This window comes from Delphinus delphis, chromosome 19 (assembly GCF_949987515.2).
Source record: "Delphinus delphis chromosome 19, mDelDel1.2, whole genome shotgun sequence".
Taxonomy (NCBI): domain Eukaryota; kingdom Metazoa; phylum Chordata; class Mammalia; order Artiodactyla; family Delphinidae; genus Delphinus; species Delphinus delphis.
In genome coordinates, this window is record NC_082701.1 from 984,790 (window position 1) to 1,002,097 (window position 17,308).

The following is a 17,308-nucleotide window of genomic DNA, read 5'->3' on the forward strand; positions in this document are numbered from 1 at the left end:
GCGTGTGGGCTTCAGTAGTTGCGGCACACGGGCTCAGTAGTTGTGGCTCGCGGGCTCTAGAGCACAGGCTCAGTAGTTGTGGCACACCAGCTTAGCTGCTCCGCGGCATGTGGAATCTTCCCGGACCAGGGATCAAACCCGTGTCCCCTGCATTGGCAGGCGGATTCTCAACCACTTGCGCCACCGGGGAAGCCCTCTGGGGTGGTTTTTATTATCGTAAGCGACCCCTGCTTTTTAACTGGAGGCGAGTTCAGACCAGTGACTGCTGGGTGGTACGTGGGCGAACGAGTGGGGGGCTTGTCGGGGCCCCTCCAGTCACTCTGCGGGGGCCATGCTGCAGGTCCTGCCCATGCCTCGGGCCCTGCCACCTGCACGAGGGGCGGTGGGGCCTTCCCTTCACACTCCGCCTTCCCAAGGAGCACGAAGTGCCTCTGGGGCAAAGGTCAGCAGAAGCAGGGCCTGCGGCCTGCACCCCTCTACGTGCACAGGCCACCGTGAGCCAGTCGAAGGACTCTTCAAGGGAGAAAGGGCACGACGTTTCTCCCCAAGAATTAATCAAGGGTCTGCACTCGATACGTCAGTGAAACCAACCAACAGCAACCAACGTCCATAGAGCACCGCGGCCAGACGCCGCTGTGAAGATGACAACAGAGAAGAAAGAGCCCTGCTTCGGAGACACCAGTGGTCCTCATCCAGGGAAGGTTTTGCCCCCGCCCTGCAGACATCTGGCAACGTCTGAACTCTTTTTTGGTTGTCATGACCGGGGTGGGTAACCGCAAAGAGGTGTTGGCCCCGAGGTCCACAGGGCTGTGGCTGAGGAACCTGGAATATTCCAACCGCGAAGCAAGGCTCGGTGGGTCCCAAGGTCAGTGTGAGGGCAAAGGTGGAGGACAAGGGAACCAGGCAAGCCAGCCAGATCTGAGAGCAGGGAACGGAGAAGCTGCAGACGCTCAGGGCAGGAGTCTTGTACGCAAGTGTTACAGCCTCGGGGACTCGGCTGTGAGCAGAACATCCTTCAGGACTCCGATTAATCAACACCCACTGCCTGGAAGGTTCCAAGCAAATCTATTCTGGGTGCTCCCAGCAGCTGGCACGTGTGCTTCCTTAGGAAGAGCTTACTTCCTTCACTGATTCCTGGTATTCACTGACTACGCAAAGATGAGCGAGAAGCAATTTCTGGGAAGAAAAATAAAAGAAGTCCCTAAGAGGAAGAGGACGGCGACATGGTGAATTCTCTCTCCTCCGCTAGCTGGAGACCCGTCCTTCCAGCTCCAGGCCCGTCCGTCTGTCCTGTGAACACATCACACAGCCTCTGTGCAACCACAAGGCTCAAAGGAAAGACTGACACCTTCCCCTGAGCACCTCCTGCAGAGTACTCGCAGATCAGCTTCCAACGAGAATTTCTCAAAGCCAGGGCTCCGCCGCCAAAGAAAAATAAAAAACAAAGTAAACGAAGAGATCCCAAGGTCTCAGAAGGGGGACCGCGTGACCATCAACACGGAGGAGCCTGGGGATGGGATGATGCCTGAGGACGGGAAGTTCTGAAGCCGTGTCCAGAGGAGGCTCCTCCTAAAAGGCTGCGCAGCTTGTGAAGCCCGGGGTGGTGACGCGCGGACGGAAATCCTCGGCATGTAAGCTGCGTGCCGTGACCATGCTGCTGGCGGGGGCCAAGGGGGATGGCGGAGACCGGGTCAACCCAACCCCGAGCGGGCAGGCGGCGGCAAAGAACGAAAGCTCTGTGACTGTGAGAGGGTCTCGGCAAGACGTGGGGGGCCGCGTCTGGAAGAGCTGAAGGCGGGGTCTGAGGATGAACCGAGGTCCAAGGCTCAGGAGGGTATCTGACCCCGAGGGGGATCACACCCGACGGAAGACCCGCCCCCAAGGGGCGGGGGCAGCTCGGCTGCTTTTACGGGTTTGGCTCGATGACAGTCAGCACTTACTTTTCCACCACAGAGGGTCTCCTGGTGCTTTAAAAATGAGCGCTCCGCAACTCAGCGAAATCAGGGCAGAAATAGCCTCCTTTAGGTCAAATTGGAGAAGATCTTGAACTACGTGTCTTTCAAGACGTTTGCGCAAGAAATGCAACTGTCCTCATACCACCACCCGCGCCACCACCACCCACTGCGCGGGATAATTAAACTCAGGGCCCTTTGGATCCCTGGGGAAAAGACAAACAATGGCTTTAACCAGCTATTGTCTTTTACGGTAGAGAAGAGTCTCCCGGCCACCTGTGAGCCAGTCTCACCGGGGCCATCAGCTTGGCGGGAAATGGGTCTCGGGCGCCATCTTGGATCTGAGAGGCAGCCAGAAGAGGCCCGGGGACCGAATGGAGGGCGCGGGGGACACCAGGCAGGCTGGCGTGTCCACGGCCTCGGGGCTCTCCGCCACCTGAGGACACAGCAGGTGAAGGCAGCACTCGCTAGCTGTGAGCAGAACCCCACGGCTGCGTGTGCGCTGCCCCAGCTCCGGAGGCCACCCACACCTTTCGCCAACTGAAGCTGCCAGGATGCCCGCGGGACGTGAGGTCCCCACGACTGCTTGGGACAAAGATTCGGGGGGGAGGGCGGAGGAAGTGGCCCGAGCACGGCTGGGCCAGCATGTGCGCCCGGACAGCTCCTCTGGCCATCCCCGAGACCGGACGGCCTCCGTGTTCGCGGGGACGCACTTGACACCAGGCGGAGACCCGGGGTACGGTGGGGATGAAGCACCCAATCAGAGGCCAGGAGCCGGGGTCAGCTTGGGCAGCGCACGTGCCTCTCTGTAAAGATAGACGGGGATGCGAACACCCACCTCCCACGGCCGTTGTGAGGTCAGAGGGACGGCATGTGTGCGACCCTTTCTAGATGACCAGGCCTGCTACAGACCTACGACGCCACACGCAGCACACGTGCCCGGCGTGGAGACGGCCACTGATTACAGGCCAAGGACGAGTGGAACACTATTAACAGTCTATCTCCTGCCGTAGCTCTGGATTCAGGACTTCACTCCTCTGTTTTCTGGACGCTCCCACCCATTTGGTAAAATCATCGACGAGTAAAATGAATCCAGGAGAAAGCGAGATGGCAGACGTGTGGCAAAGCCCCGGGTGGGATCTGGGATGCGCCGCTCCCCACCCGGAGCCCCGCGTGGCGCACGGTCGGTCGGCTCACAGCCTCTGCATCTTTGCGGGGGGCCGTGGGGAAGGGGCGGAGCCTGAGCCGGGCTGTGGGCCTCTCGGCTGTGACTCTTACCTGGCAGAGGCCACCCAGAATGCACCACACATGTGCTGGTCTCAAGCCTGTGCCTTACACCTTGGTGTCTCGATGACGTAGAAATTAACCTCATGGTCACCGGCGCGGGACTTAGGGTGAGTGTGAGTAGCTCGAACACGCTGCCGTTACAGAGCAAAATGCCAAACCGACCCCGGGAGAGCACGAGGGTGCAGAACAAAGCCAGAGTAAAGGTGAGCAGCGCGACGAAGGAGAGAGGAAGCTTCGCAGGGTGGGGACCGTCTGCGCCGAGGACCAGACGCAGCTGGCTCGTCTTAGGGGAACCGTCCCCGCGTCCCGAGCCCCGGTCTGGGGAGTTGACCTCAGCCCCGCGCCGTGGTCCCCGTGGAGGGGTGGTGAGGACACGGCCAGCAGTGGGCTCGTATCCCTGACTCTTCATGTAGTTAAACCAGTGGCAGAAAGGAGCGGGCGCCTCCTGGGAGGCCACGTCCACACCAGGGAACCGTCCAGCGAGTGGGCTGGGCCGCCGGGCGGCAGCTGGGGTCTGCCCTTCCTAAGATCAGCATGCTGGGCGGGGGGCCTCCGTGCAGGGCCAGCACAGCAGGAGCGCACGCCAAGGGTTATGGGAGGAAGTGAGGTTAGTTTGCGCATTGCGTCACCCAAGGTTCTGGAGATGTGCTCACCGAAGGCCTGGACGCCCACTGAAGCCAGTGCATTTTGGTGCAGAAAGTCTGGAGAAGGAGAATGGGCAGAGGAGAGGATTTGGAAAACAGTCAGTGCCCGGCCTGGGGACAAAAGGGAAGGAGCGGGCCCCACGCAAAGGAGGCCACACGCCCATGTGAGCAACGTAGGGACAAAGTGTATAGATTCATGCACGCGTACAGCTTTCTGGAAGGTTACGGAAATGTCAAGTGGGCAGCGGGAGTGGTCCCTGGGGAGAGGGAGATCCCGCCTTTTCATTTTATATCCTTCTCTACTGCTTAACCGTCTCTTTCACCGCAAGGAGACTGTATTTTAACAATAATTTTTTTAAAAAGGGACTGGGGCCTCTTTCACCTCCTGCCAGCGTTCCCTGGAGACAGGCCCTATTTTCTCAGACAAAATTAAACAGGGCTCCCCTCACCTGCCGCCTCAGAGCACCTCTCAGGAAAGGCCACTTCTGGCCTGGAGGCGGCTTTGAAGACGGACACACTAAATGGTTAGGTTCCTGCAGGTGAGAGCCCCGTGTGGTTGAGGGCAAAGGTTCTGGCTTGCCGTGGCCTGTACCCTCTGCAACGAGAACACGCACGCCGCCTGGTCTTTCTTTACACGCACGGCCAGCTTCAGGGCGCTCAAGGCCGCTTTTCCAAGAGTGGCTATTGTCATGCCCAGCATCACGGCGCCTTCACTCCGGACCATGGGTAGCGGACTGGTCCATTCCCTCGGCCAGAGGCCCGCAGGGCCTGCATTCCCCGTGACTCCCCGCCGGCAGCTCCCTGAGCCTTGCGAGAGCGCTCCTTATTCATGTTGATAATTATTCAAAAGCCTCCTTTCTTCCCATTTCTCTCTCAAGCAGAAAAGCGTCTGGGAGCATAACTACCAAGGAATAGGAAGACATCCTGCCTCCAATTAACCAAGGAGAAGGTGCTCTTACGTGGGTTCCAAGGCTTAAGTCCCACCTCAGCACATCATAATACGGCAGATTCTAGCCTCCCAAGGCTGGTTAGTGTCCGTATGTTGTCAGAGAAGCTCCCTGAGCCTTGAGAATCTTGATTTTAATTAGCATCACTGCTTTGGTTCCACGGAAAGGTCAAGAGGATGAACCCCACCTGCCACCTGGGAGAACCCGAGGCTGCCGTCCACTCCAGGGTCTTCTTCTCCTGTGACCTGGAGAGCTGCTACCCTGTACAAATAACTTCTCAGAGCAATTATCAAAAGAATACAGTGCCATGGGATGTCCTTAGTTCTAGGAAATACACATGGAATTATTTAGGTGTAAAGAGGCATTATTTAGGTGTAAGTCTGCAACTTACTTTCAAATGGTTCAGAAAAGAAAATATGTACATGTGTGTCCTTGCCTACACGCCCTCACAGAGGTGCAGAGGAAGAATGGCACAGGGAATGTGCTGAAATGGTAGCACTGAGGGAATGTGGGTGAAGGAGATGCAGCAATTCTTTACACTGCCTTTGCAACTCTTCCGCAAGTCTGAAATTAATAATTATTTCAAAATAAATAAAAAATATTAAAGAGAATACTGCATTAACTTTGATAATCAAACCATCATCAAACTATCTAAACAAACTAATGACCCTGTGAGAAAAGGGCTTTGAGGCCATCAGGAAAATGAACCTGACCGTGCATCCCACCGCAGACCCGAGGAAAGTCCTTCTCTTCCTTTTTCTCTTTTTGATAAAATAACGGCAGCAATTTCCCAAGAAAGCCTACCTGAGATAGACATGCCTATTTCTAAAGTGCTCTGCTCACCCATCAATCCTGGATACACTTCTCAGTGTTCACTTCGTAGATTAATTTCTAATAACCATTTCAGTACAGGGGGCGCTTCTGGCCGGCCTGTGAACTAGCTCTTCTGCTCGTTGGTGCCAATGGATAGAATCCAGAAAGGGAAGCACCAATTACCTCTCTGCTGCCGACGCTTGCGGAGACTGTTATTCCTCGTGGGTGGGCTGAATGGAGATGCGAAGGCTCTTCTTGGGCATTTTATTCACACGAATAATAAATCAGGACAAACGCCTACAAAATTCAGAGTGACGCTGGCTCAGGATCTCGGGCTCGCGTGTGCCTCTGAGGGCAGCCTGCAGGGAGTAAGATGCAGGCCTTCTATGGTTTCAGGAAAAGCAAACAGGAAGAGCTTTCCTTCTGCGGGGGGTGCTCAGGACGCTGGGCCATCGTCCTTTCGTGGGACCTCCTCCTTCACAGAGAGGCAAGTAAAGAGAAAACTGAAACCAGCTTGCCTTGTGCTTTTGTTCCACAGGGAGGAAGGGACGCTGCGGAGCTGCTAACACTCTCCAGGAGAGCATCACAGCACAGCCGTCTGCTTTTCCTTTGGCTTCGGTTTTTCCAAAGAAACCAGCACGCGAGGATGGGCCCGCTTCCTAGCAAATCATCTTCACCTTCACAGTCGCACACGGGCCACGGATTCTCCCACCGTGGGGGGCCGCAGGGCAGGCTCCCGACTCCCTCTTGGAGCTGGTGCACCCCTGAGCCTCCAGACTCGCCCCCCTCGGGGGGAAGGCCACAGTTCCACCCGCCTGACACTGTCACCCCTCTCCCCGCCCTCCTTCACGTGCGGCCTTGAACAGAACCCAGGCTGCCACTGCACTGCAGACCCACCCTTAATGTTGCCGTGGATGGAACGTTCTGCTGGAGCCTCTTCGCGGACCCAGTGCGTGGCGCCATGCACCGGGACGGTGGAGCCCACATCTGCCAGCACGTTGCTGCAGCTTCCGGGAGACGAGAAGGTGAGCAGAGCCAGGGCACCGTGGGAGCCCCGACCCTCCAGGGAAGCGCTGGCTGCCCACTGGTACGGTAGCTCAGCTGAGGGAAGTCAGTGACGCTGCAAAAACTTTCACTGGAGGGTCCAAAACGAACGTAAAAACTAAAACAAACATGAGACTCCCAAGCTTACAGGCAAGCCTGATCTCCCGACAACCGCGGGCACCTGCTGCTGGTGTTCACAGTAACCAAGGCCTTGATTTCGCGGGAGCCAGGGGCCAACGGTCCTTAATACGATAAGTCTCAGGGAAACTGATTCCCCAGCACTTGCTACAAACGCATCGAGCAGACTTCACCCAGACAGACACGGACGGTAGCCAGCCAGGGCTACAAACACTGCTCAGAGGAGGAGAGCTGCTCTCAGCGTCGGGTTCACTGCACGCGCTGAGGAAGAGCCTCTGGCAGAAACACCTGCCTGACGGGTTTCTCAGCAGCGAAAGCCAGGCTGGTGCCACCGCATCTCTCTCTAAACAACAACGCTGCCCGCCAGAGAGGACGCGGCTCCGGGTTTTATCTAGAAACTCTTTTGACTCTGTAATTGGCTCTGGGTGAGGGAACTACACTTTCCCCCGAGAAAGCTGGGAACCCCTCTCGCGGAGTAACTCAGAGGCCGTTGGGTCTCCTCTGCTGCTGCCGTGTCAAGCCCCACGTGTCTGGCAGCCTCGACGGCAGCGTGCCGTACGCTGCTTCCTGCAGGTGGGAACGGCCACTATTGCTCCTGGCACGTGGTCTTGCCGCCCCAGCGCAGTGTCCCGGGAGACCGCTGAGATGCCCCTTCCTGAGATAAGGGCCTCATTCTGCGGCCGTGCAGGGGGCTTGCTGTAGGGATGAACTCTCTGGGGGCCAGAACCCTCCAACCTGTCCCCATGCCCTTGACGCTCTTCTGCTTTGGGACAAAAAGTCTGCTGCTTGTTCCCGTGGCCGCTCGCACCCACCGTGGTTTCCGCTTCCCGCCTCTCCCATCCCCCGTCCTTCTGCATTTTCTCCCAGCTTCCTTTTCTGTGTCCAGACTCCCCAGCACAACGTGGGTTTCTGCCTGGGCCGTCTCACCGCGAGCAGATGAGCTCTCACCAGACAGGCCCTTCGCACGAATCCGTCCGTTTTAGGGCCTTGGTCCATGATTTCCACGTCTGTTTGTGAGTTCGGGGGCTGTTTCTTCACAGCCAGACGCAGTTTATTCTTTTTTAAAAATTTAACCAGCACTCGGTTGAACAATGACCAGACAGCAGCAGCGTTCCAGGAATAAATAAATACACTCCCCGCCCCAGACCCAGCTCCCGGCTCAACTGCCTGCCACGGGCTGTGACCATGCGGTCCAATGAGTTCTGTGGCCCACGGGGAACGGTGCCTTCTTGGCTGTCGGAGCCAAGGACCCTCTGGCTTCCCCTCATCTGAGTTCAGGGCCACCGTTGCCATAGGTGGGAAGCTATGAGAAGACACAACTTCTTCTGCCAGTGAGGCAGGAATAAGCAGAAAAGGAAGATGGATAAATCACGGTTGACTTCGCTGCATGGAGCCTCCTTCTGCAACGTGACTGACAAGTAGCTGCGTTTTGCTCGACAGGCAGAGCAGGGTCAGCGTGCGTCTCTACGTTGTTCCTGTACAGAAACTAAGCTGTGTGTAGGCTGCTACTGTACACCTTTCATACTTAACTTAAGAAGGCTAAAGAGATATGAAAGGGAAGATAGAAAATCCCCAACAATATTCCTCTGAGACGCCGGCAGCGCCATTTATCACTGTCTTCATCTTCCTCCCTCTTAAAACCAGGTTTTGTAACCTGGAGGGCCGGCATCCTCTCCTAGGAGAGCCTCCCGACTCAGGGCCCAGAACTGGCTGCAGAGAAGACGGCGCAGAGGAGACATAAGGCCCCTCCTTGAAACGCCAACTCAGGAGGAAGTCAACTGACCCGATTCATTTTAGGTTTTCTTCGGTTTGTGCTAAAAGTATCTTGGAAAAATAAAATCCGTGGGCTCGCCACCAGCAGGAGGAGAGGCCACATAAGCACATCGGATGAGAAAGCTGCCGCTCTAAGAATAAGCCCTGAGCCGCCCAGCCGGTGCCCTAGCGCCCCGGGAGGGTCCCCTTAGCCAGCTCACGGGCCGCGTCACCACTGGGGGTGCTTCTGAAGCCGACTGTGGTGCAAAGCTGCTACCCGGTGCTCTCGGGAGCCCACCCCATCCTGGCCGAGACGGGGCGGAGCCGGAAGGCATGGATCCACCCGGCCCTCAGAAACGGGGTGCGGGGCAAAGCGGGACTGCCTGGGAGGCACGGCAGGGCCGCAGGTGGGGTGAGTGAGGGGGCAGACGTCTTACAGACCCTCGGTTTATCTCCAGAGGCATAGACGTGAAGACGAGCCACTGTGCAGTGGGGAAAGGATCGTGGGCCACAACACCGAAGCCTGCACCCTGGTTCCACCACCCACTGTGTGTCCTCCAGCAAGTGACTCAGCCTCTCTGTGCCGCAGGGTTCTCAACTGTAAACTGGGGACAACTGTAGCTACCTCACAGGGTCGCTGTGAGGGCTAAATGAACGAATTTGTAAAGCACTGAGAGCAGGGAGGGCCTGGGGTGTAGTGTTTGCCAAATAAATGCAAAAAAACCCCAAACCCCAAACAAACGGGAGACTCCAGAAGTCAGACAGGACGTGTCTGAACAAAGGCAGCAGTGCCGGCGATGCCAGCGGGCACACAGCCCCCGCGGCAGGGCTGGCCAGCGTGGGAACCGCGCCCGGGCCGCCGGGGGCCAGCTGAGGCCCAGTTATGCTGCAGGGCTCCCGTCGGGCGAGGCCAAGCCAGGGGAGCTGCAGCGGACAGGGCTCCTGCCGAGGACTCAGGGCAAGGACGACAGCCACGTGGGGCGCACGAGGCCCGGGCCCCGAAGCCGACCTGCCCCGGTCCTCGCGTCATCCGGGGGACTCTGCTGCCCTCTTTGGGGCACAGGTGCCACAGGCTCCCCTGACGCTCAAGGTCAGCTCAGACCTCGCGCGCAAGGGCCAGGCTGGGGCCTGCAGAGGCCGGCGGTCAGCAGCCCCCTCTCTGCCGACAAAGCCCCCGGGATCGGGGGAAACAGGGCTCGGGAAACGGCCGCGGCCCCAACTCACCACTTTGGGCTTGAAGGGCGGCTGGACCTCCCTGTTCTCCAGCTTCTCCCAGTCGATCCTCCGGAAGAAGGTGTGTTCCCGCACGTCCCGCTCTCCCTCGGGCCCGCAGCCCAGCCGCTTGCCGGGGTGTTTGGTCATCAGCTAGAAAGTGGGAGGAGAGAGAGCTCTCACGTGGAGCATGGTAACCTGGTGACTGCAGTTGACAGTCCTGGATAGTACAACTGAGTCCGTTGACCGCAGGACAGAAGCGGTCTCACCAGAAAAACAAAGGTGATGTGAGGTGACGGATGTATTAACTCAACTGTGGGAGTCCTTTCACACTGTACACATACATCAAACCATCACAGTGTGTGCTTTAAATATATTACCATTTTATTTGTCAATTACACCTCAATAAAGCTGAAAAAAAAAGAAAGAGAAACAGAAAGACCCCCTCAAAAACCAGGGGAAAAGGGAATGCCAGGTCCAGCGCCCGCTCTATTGCTGCGCTGCCCCCAGCCCTGACGGCAGGGATGCCTGGACCACGTCTTAGGATGCTCTGAGTGACGCCGACTCACACAATGGGGACACGAGTGGGCCTTTCTACAGTGATTTCTGTGATAAGGAAACGGGGAAGCAATCTGGACCCACAGCAAACACAAGAAGAATTTAGGTAGCCGTCTCTATATACTGTTTCAGGAGCTGCCATTCTCTACGTGCATTGAGAACACATACGTAAAAGGGCAACTGCTAAACACCGCGTGTGCCGGAAGCATCACAGGCCAGCGTCACACAGGAGGCTACAGAACAAGCAGCACATGCCTATTTACTGCCCGGACCAAGATGCCCTCGGAGACTCATGGTTCGGAAAAAACAATGCTGTCACAAGAAGGGTGACGAGTTGGGGCTTCCCTGGTGGCGCAGTGCTTGAGAGTCCGCCTGCCGATGCAGGGGATGCGGGTTCGTGCCCCGGTCCGGGAGGATCCCACATGCCGCGGAGCGGCTGGGCCCGTGAGCCATAGCCGCTGAGCCTGCGCGTCCGGAGCCTGTGCTCCGCAACGGAAGAGGCCACAGCAGTGAGAGGCCCGCGTACCGCAAAAAAAAAAAAAAAAAAAAAAAAAAAAAAAGCGTGACGAGTTAACTGCAAACCCAGTGGCGTGGGCATGTGGTCCCCCCACAGTGCCTCTTAGAACCGTCTGCATGGCATCTCCCCAGTGGACCCTCTTGTCCACGGCCACCAAAGGAACCCAAGCCTACCTACCCCTTTGCAGATGGAGACGGCCTCCCTGGACAAGGACTTCGGGTACGAGACGTTGTGCTCCATGATGGACTGAAACAGCTCGTCTTCATCCTCGCCATCAAACGGAGGCTGCGCCGGAAGAGAGGGGGAGGGGGCGCCTAGGCTGAGCGATTCCACACCTTGCCACGGCGCCCGCACACCCAACCCAGCACCGGGAAACAGAGCGGGCCTCTCCCACATGCACGCGGCAGGCTGCAGGCTTAGCTAGATGACCTCGCGGGCTGTCTTTCATTAGGTTGGCGGTCGGGTGTGTTTTTCATTTTCTCCTCTGCCCCTTGCCTCGCTCTGGGCAACCCCAAACACTCTTCAGGGAAGGTGTTTTTGAGTAATGTTTTTAAGGATTTGTAAGTAAGTTACAATTAACCCATTAATCTTGTAATTACGTGTTAAACAATCTCACTACGATCAAGTGAGGTTACAGATGGCCTTGCGTTCAGAAGGTGCGCGAGGGTGGAGAAGGCGGATGCCTTTGGCTTCTGAACCTGGGGTGAAGGGGACGCAGAACACGGGCATAGAGGGCTCTCCCCAGGCCCAGGAATCCACACTCGGGCCCTCTGCTCTGTCGGGGGCCTGCCGCCGGCACGGTGGCGGTGACGGGGGCTTGCCATCCCCTGGGCACCTCTCTGTCCTCTTCTACCGCGTTTGCAATCCCCACCTGGACAGTGGGGGGCACGGCAGCACGGGGGCAGCTCACGGCTTTAAAGCCAGGTGGCTCTGGGTCAGAACGCGGGCCCTGCCGCCTCCTGGCTGGGTGTCCATGGGCCAGTGACCCACCTCTTGCGTTCGCAGTTTTCCAATTTGTAAAACAGGGCTCCCTGGTGAGTCTAAAGTGTCTGAGATTTTGTCTCGTGCCCAGTGAGTGCCCAATGAAGGGTGCGGGGTGCCGATGCTGGTACTGGCCAAGGGCCAGCGCGGAGGCCGGTCCCCCTGCCCATCCCACCGCTTCTCTGCCTGACAGCATCAACCTACTTCTCCTGAGCACCTGTTCCGTGACGCCTGCAAAACAGGCAGTTATTTTCGAATCACGACGTATAGTGTGGAGTTCCTTGTTTTTCACTGGCTGTTGCCCCCCCACAGTTTCTCTGTAGCTACCCGTGCTCCCAGTCAGGCTAACGCCGTGAGGTGACACATCGTCGGAGACGGACTCGTGTGTCCAGGGCACATATATACCTGCTTCCAGCGTTGTCTTCTAATAACTGACACTTCTACCAACATCTCTGTGCACATCACTGTTTCCTCCCTGACTTCCTAAGAATAACTCCCAGGTGTGGGATGATGTGAACATTCCGATGGTTCCCGTTCAGTCTCTCCAGGTCGCCCCGGGAGCACCCTCCCAGGTCACTGCTTGCGCTCAGGCCCGGGTGCTGAGGCCGGTCAGCGGTGGAGCGTTACAGTCACATGCACCTTCCCCCCCAGCGACGGAGCCTGGGGACCCAGGGGTGGCGCGCAGTGCAGTCCTCGCATACAGGACCATTCTGGATGGCTCCCCTTCCCTCTTTCCCCCATCCCTGTGTTACAGTTTTAGATTTCTACACATCTGGACTCACTGTTTCAAGCTAAGCTACCTGCTAACTAAAGGCCTGGCTTGGTGTAAAAAAATGTCTGAACGGGGGGTGCTCTCCTTGGTGATGTGTAATTTGGGGATTTTAAATAGGCAAGTGAGCGGTGAGGTTCACGCTTCCCAGAATGGTTCCGGAATCACTGACTAGTCAGTGGTCACGGGGGCCCTGCCATGGTCATGTACAGATCACTGATGCGGGGTGGGGGGGGAGTACCCAGGGACAATTCTGGCTGAAGTTCTGGGATACAGGACTCGTTACCGAGTCACCAGGAATGGAGACCAAGCATAAGTGACCCTGGCGGGAAGGCACATAAGAGGAGAGGGCTGGGTGCTTTGTGACGAACGCCCAGACGCTCTGAGCAGCAAGATGCTCGTTACAGGGCCGGGTAAATACGATTATGCTCGAACGTAATCTTATTTGTCAAGCGATCCAGGAGCTGCAGGAAGACTCAGGGTGTTTCACACTCCACTGTCCCCCTGCCTGCGGACAGCAAATAAAGCAAACGAGAAGAAAACTGAGATAAACTGTCTTCTCTTCCTGCTCAACTTCAGCCCTCTGTGATTACAGAGGATACACTGAGCCCTCAACCCCATCAACAAGTTGATAATTAATCTCCCTTTTCAATAAGGACATCCATTCCCTGTAGCTTGTGGGCGTGATCTGAGCAGAGCCTTCACTATCCTTTCTGGGCTGAGTCACGGCCCAGGAACATGTTTAAATTTGCCCTGAGGAGTCATCAGGACTTAAGAAGGGGGTTCGGAAATGAAAACCCCGTTTGTGGCAGGCGTGGTGGAGAGTTAGAGGACCCGCAGCTGGGCCCGACGACACTGCATCCCAACGTGGGATGCTTTTCAAATGCCGTATTTAAGGAGTGTCGCCATTTCCATGTGACTCTGAATGAAAGCAGGGCTTGTTTCCTGGACTCCAGAGTCAGAACGTTTGAGTGGGGTCTCGAGGGGAACTCAGCTTTCTGCGCCTTTGCGAACAGATAGCTCCCACGGGGGCAAACAATTCAGTCAAATTTTACTGTCAAAATGCCAAGGAGGGGAAATTAACTTAAGGTGCAGGCGATCTGTGTTCTGCCAGCGGCCGTCTCGCTGACAATGGTTCCACGGAACTGGCTTTTCTGTGTTTGCACACGGGAGTATATAGCCTTAAGAAGAATGGTTCCTTGATGGAAGAAACCTAAATAACTAATACACAAACCACTTTTTAAATATCAAGTCTCAACATCATTGAGAAATAAAGACCAAATATAGGTGGAACCTCATCTTTTAATACTTAAAAGACAACTTTAGTATCTATATGATGTAAGACACAACGAAAGAGAGAAAGGAGAGACCACGGGGGTCTCCCAGCCCAGAGGGAAAGCCAATGGTCTCGCGATGGTCTCCACGGCCCGGGGCCTGGTGCCCTCTCTTCCTCTCTGATCTCAGCCTCCTACTCCGTCTCTAGCTCACTCCACTCCAGCCACATGGGCGGCTTCCTCTCCGTTCCTTAAGTGTAAAGGTGTGCACTCCCACCCCAGGGCCTTTGCACTGGCTGTTCCCTCTGTCTGGAACGCTCTTCCCCCCGGATGTGCACGTGGACATCCTCTCACTTCCTTCTGGTCTTAACTTTATCTTCTATGTGAGGCCCTCCCTGGCGCTCCGAGCTAAAACTTCAACCCTCCCCCAACACTCTACGTCCTTCTGCTTTGTTACTTTTCTTCTTAGCTTATCACTGTTACAGTCCACCAACTGCAGATCAAAAATGAAATAAAAGTCCAAAACGGTTTATAAAGCAAAACTTGGGAATTCCCTGGTGGTCCAGTGGTTAGGACTCCACGCTTTCACTGCCAAGGGCCCAGGATCGATCCCTGGTCGGGGAACTAAGATCCCACAAGCTGTGCGGTGTGGCCCAAAATAAATATAAAATAAATAAATAAAAAGCAAAACTTGAATTTGCCACATACCAACAGATACTTAAATAACACTTATATTGCAATTACAACTAGGTACATAGCATTTATATTGTGTTAGGTATACTGAGTAATAGCAAGATGATGTAAAGTGCACGGGCGGATGTGCCTGGGTTACACGCAATTACCACACCATTTATACAAGGGACTTGAGCCTCCAAGGACTCTGGTTTACCCGTGGGAGTCCTGGAACCAGTTCCCAAGGATGCCGAGGAGGGGCCCGCACATCATTTCCGTATCTGCCTGTCTACTGTCTTTCTCTGGACTGTAACCTTACTGAAGGGAAGGGTCTCTGTCTGTGTTGCTCACAGCCATTCCCACGCACATTCAGTAAGTACGCACTGAATGAATAATAAATGAGTCAATGGATGTAACATGTCAGAAAGGGTGACTTCTCCCCAGGAACAAAGATTTCTTTGGGGGCAGCTCTGCTACTCGACGTGGGTGTTTCTTTGCATTCTCTCTTACAAAGGCTCTTGGCCAGGGAGGGGCACACTCCCTGGCACACTTGAGGGCTGAGAGTTAATAAAAGCTGCCCACGACAGAATCATTAGTAGGTACAATGGCAGAGATCTGAAATGTGGGAAATGCACCGCTGCCATTCTTAATCCACTGAGATTTGGGGGTGGGAGCTGTTTGTCAACAGCAGCGGGTGTGACTTACCCTAGTAACACAGATACTAAGGCCACCACCTTAGAAAGTGCCCCATTAGGCAGCGATGCCCTTGGTCACCTGACACGTCACACAGCCAAGGGAAACCTAATCTGCCTTTTCTTAACCGGAAGTTCAGCCTCGCTGGGCTTTTGTGAAAATTACAATGAATTGCCCAAGGAGAGAGAAGGGCAGACGGGAGAGGCTATTAAAACACTCCTTCCAGTTTAACTGACTTCTTCCTTTACAATAATACCGGCTCTACACCCGGGAGCGGCCGGGGTGATTTCTGCAGAGAAACGTGCGGTGAAGGCCAATCCCACCCAAGGGCTGAGACACCGAAAACAAAAGGCCACCACTGTCCTCAAGGTGCAGGGACCTTTGGCGGGTGATGCAAAAGCTGTATGGTCCACGCTCCAGAGTGTAGCTTTCAGTTTGGGTTTTTAGGAGTAGAAGAGCATTTCTGTACAATTTCTCCCTCCTTCACCAGGATCAGGGGAGTCAGACCAGCACCGGCCATTCCACACGGCCAGGTCCTGCTGTCGTGGTGCCCACAGAGCTGAGCCTTCATGCATGTTACGTGGCGACACACAAGCATGAAAACACAGGGAAACATTACCTGCCCGGCCAGCATTTCATATAACAGGACGCCGTAGGCCCACCAGTCCACGGATTTCCCATACGGCTGATAAGCGATTATCTGTGTGAAAACAAACACATCAACTACATTTAGTGGCCAATCAGAAAGCCTGTGTTGGAACAGGGAAGTCAAGCGTGTAGTCATTTACACACTCCGTTCATGCAAATGAGGTGATGGTAACATTTGCCGCTGGGTTTTGAAGGGGACCCTTCGAATCAGACACACAGAGAACTCTCGCCCCATGATTCTGGAATTTCTCTTCTGAATCCACCGGGAGATGCCACGGCACTGCTGGAAGGTAGATTTACTGATCTTCTTGGGTGAAAATGATTTGGGCACTGAGGTGGATTTCATTTGTGGAAAAAGCCCGAGGTCATTCAGAGCAAAGGTCTGATAAATAAGACAATCAAACTATGTCACAGAATTTTGCTGAAAGATGATGTGAGGAGGACGAAAGACTAAAGGAAACATGCTGGTTTCCTTGGGCTGCACAACCCACCCAAGGGCATCTGCTGAAGGACTGATGTTTTGAAATGTTTTTGAAAGAGACAAAAAACGCAGTAATCAAGTGTAAGATTTGGACCTTGTCTGAATCTTGATTCAAACCACCCCAACGTAGAAAGAAATTGGAAAATTAAAATACGGTCTTGAATTAGATGACGCTGTGGGAATCGTTGCTAATATCGTCATGTGGGATAAATGGTCCGATGATTAGTTACGAAGGGTCCTTTTCAGTTAGAGGGGGGTGTATGCAGGGGTGACGTGCGTGAGAGATGAAGTATTTAGGGGTGAAATGACATGATATCTTAGATTTGGTTTAGACACGTCAGTAAAATCAGGGTCGGGGGAGGAATCGATGAAACGAGCTGTCTGCAGCTGGGGATGGGCCCCGGGACCTTGCCCCTCTGAGACTCTCAGACGTGCTACGGGGGCTCCGCACCTTCCCCCCACCGCCCCCCGTGGAAGGGGGTGATACTGACTCAGATTTCCAAGAGGCGAGACTTATCACAACGCAGCGGCTGCGTCCCAGGTGGGCCGTGTGCCAAAGGCACCCACTTTCCAGATCCGAGGATCTGCCCCGGAATTCGGGGCGAGGATGTAACGAACAGGTGCTCAGCACAGTCACCTGCCATTCTGCAGAAAAACTGGACTTTGGGGTGTTCTAGGGTATCTTCCAAACGGCCCCTATGTCTCATTAAACGTCCTGGGACATCAGCTAACCTCCTGTGTGTCTGCCCACTCTCATTCCTTTAACGTGTTCCGAGTATTTCTCCCCGTGGCACGAGCAATGCACACTCCTCTGACGCACCCCGGTGTGGGCGGGACCAAGGGGCGCGTGCTTCCACCTGGCAGCTTTATGGCTCGTTTCCTTGACAAGAAAATGATAACCAAGGGAACCTACGAAGAGGCCTTAA

At 55.3% G+C, this 17,308-nt stretch overlaps 1 protein-coding gene across 1 annotated transcript in view; it reads right to left on the reverse strand.

The window, feature by feature from the left end:
* Window positions 1–17,308, reverse strand: part of PRKCA (protein kinase C alpha) — a 364,678-nt gene that overhangs the window by 7,750 nt on the left and 339,620 nt on the right. The window contains exons 14-16 of the mRNA XM_059996552.1: window positions 15,873–15,953; window positions 11,042–11,149; window positions 9,802–9,942 (exon numbers count right to left, since the gene is read on the reverse strand). Of these exons, the coding sequence (XP_059852535.1) occupies window positions 9,802–9,942; window positions 11,042–11,149; window positions 15,873–15,953 (330 nt within the window). The remainder of the gene's footprint in view (window positions 1–9,801; window positions 9,943–11,041; window positions 11,150–15,872; window positions 15,954–17,308) is intronic.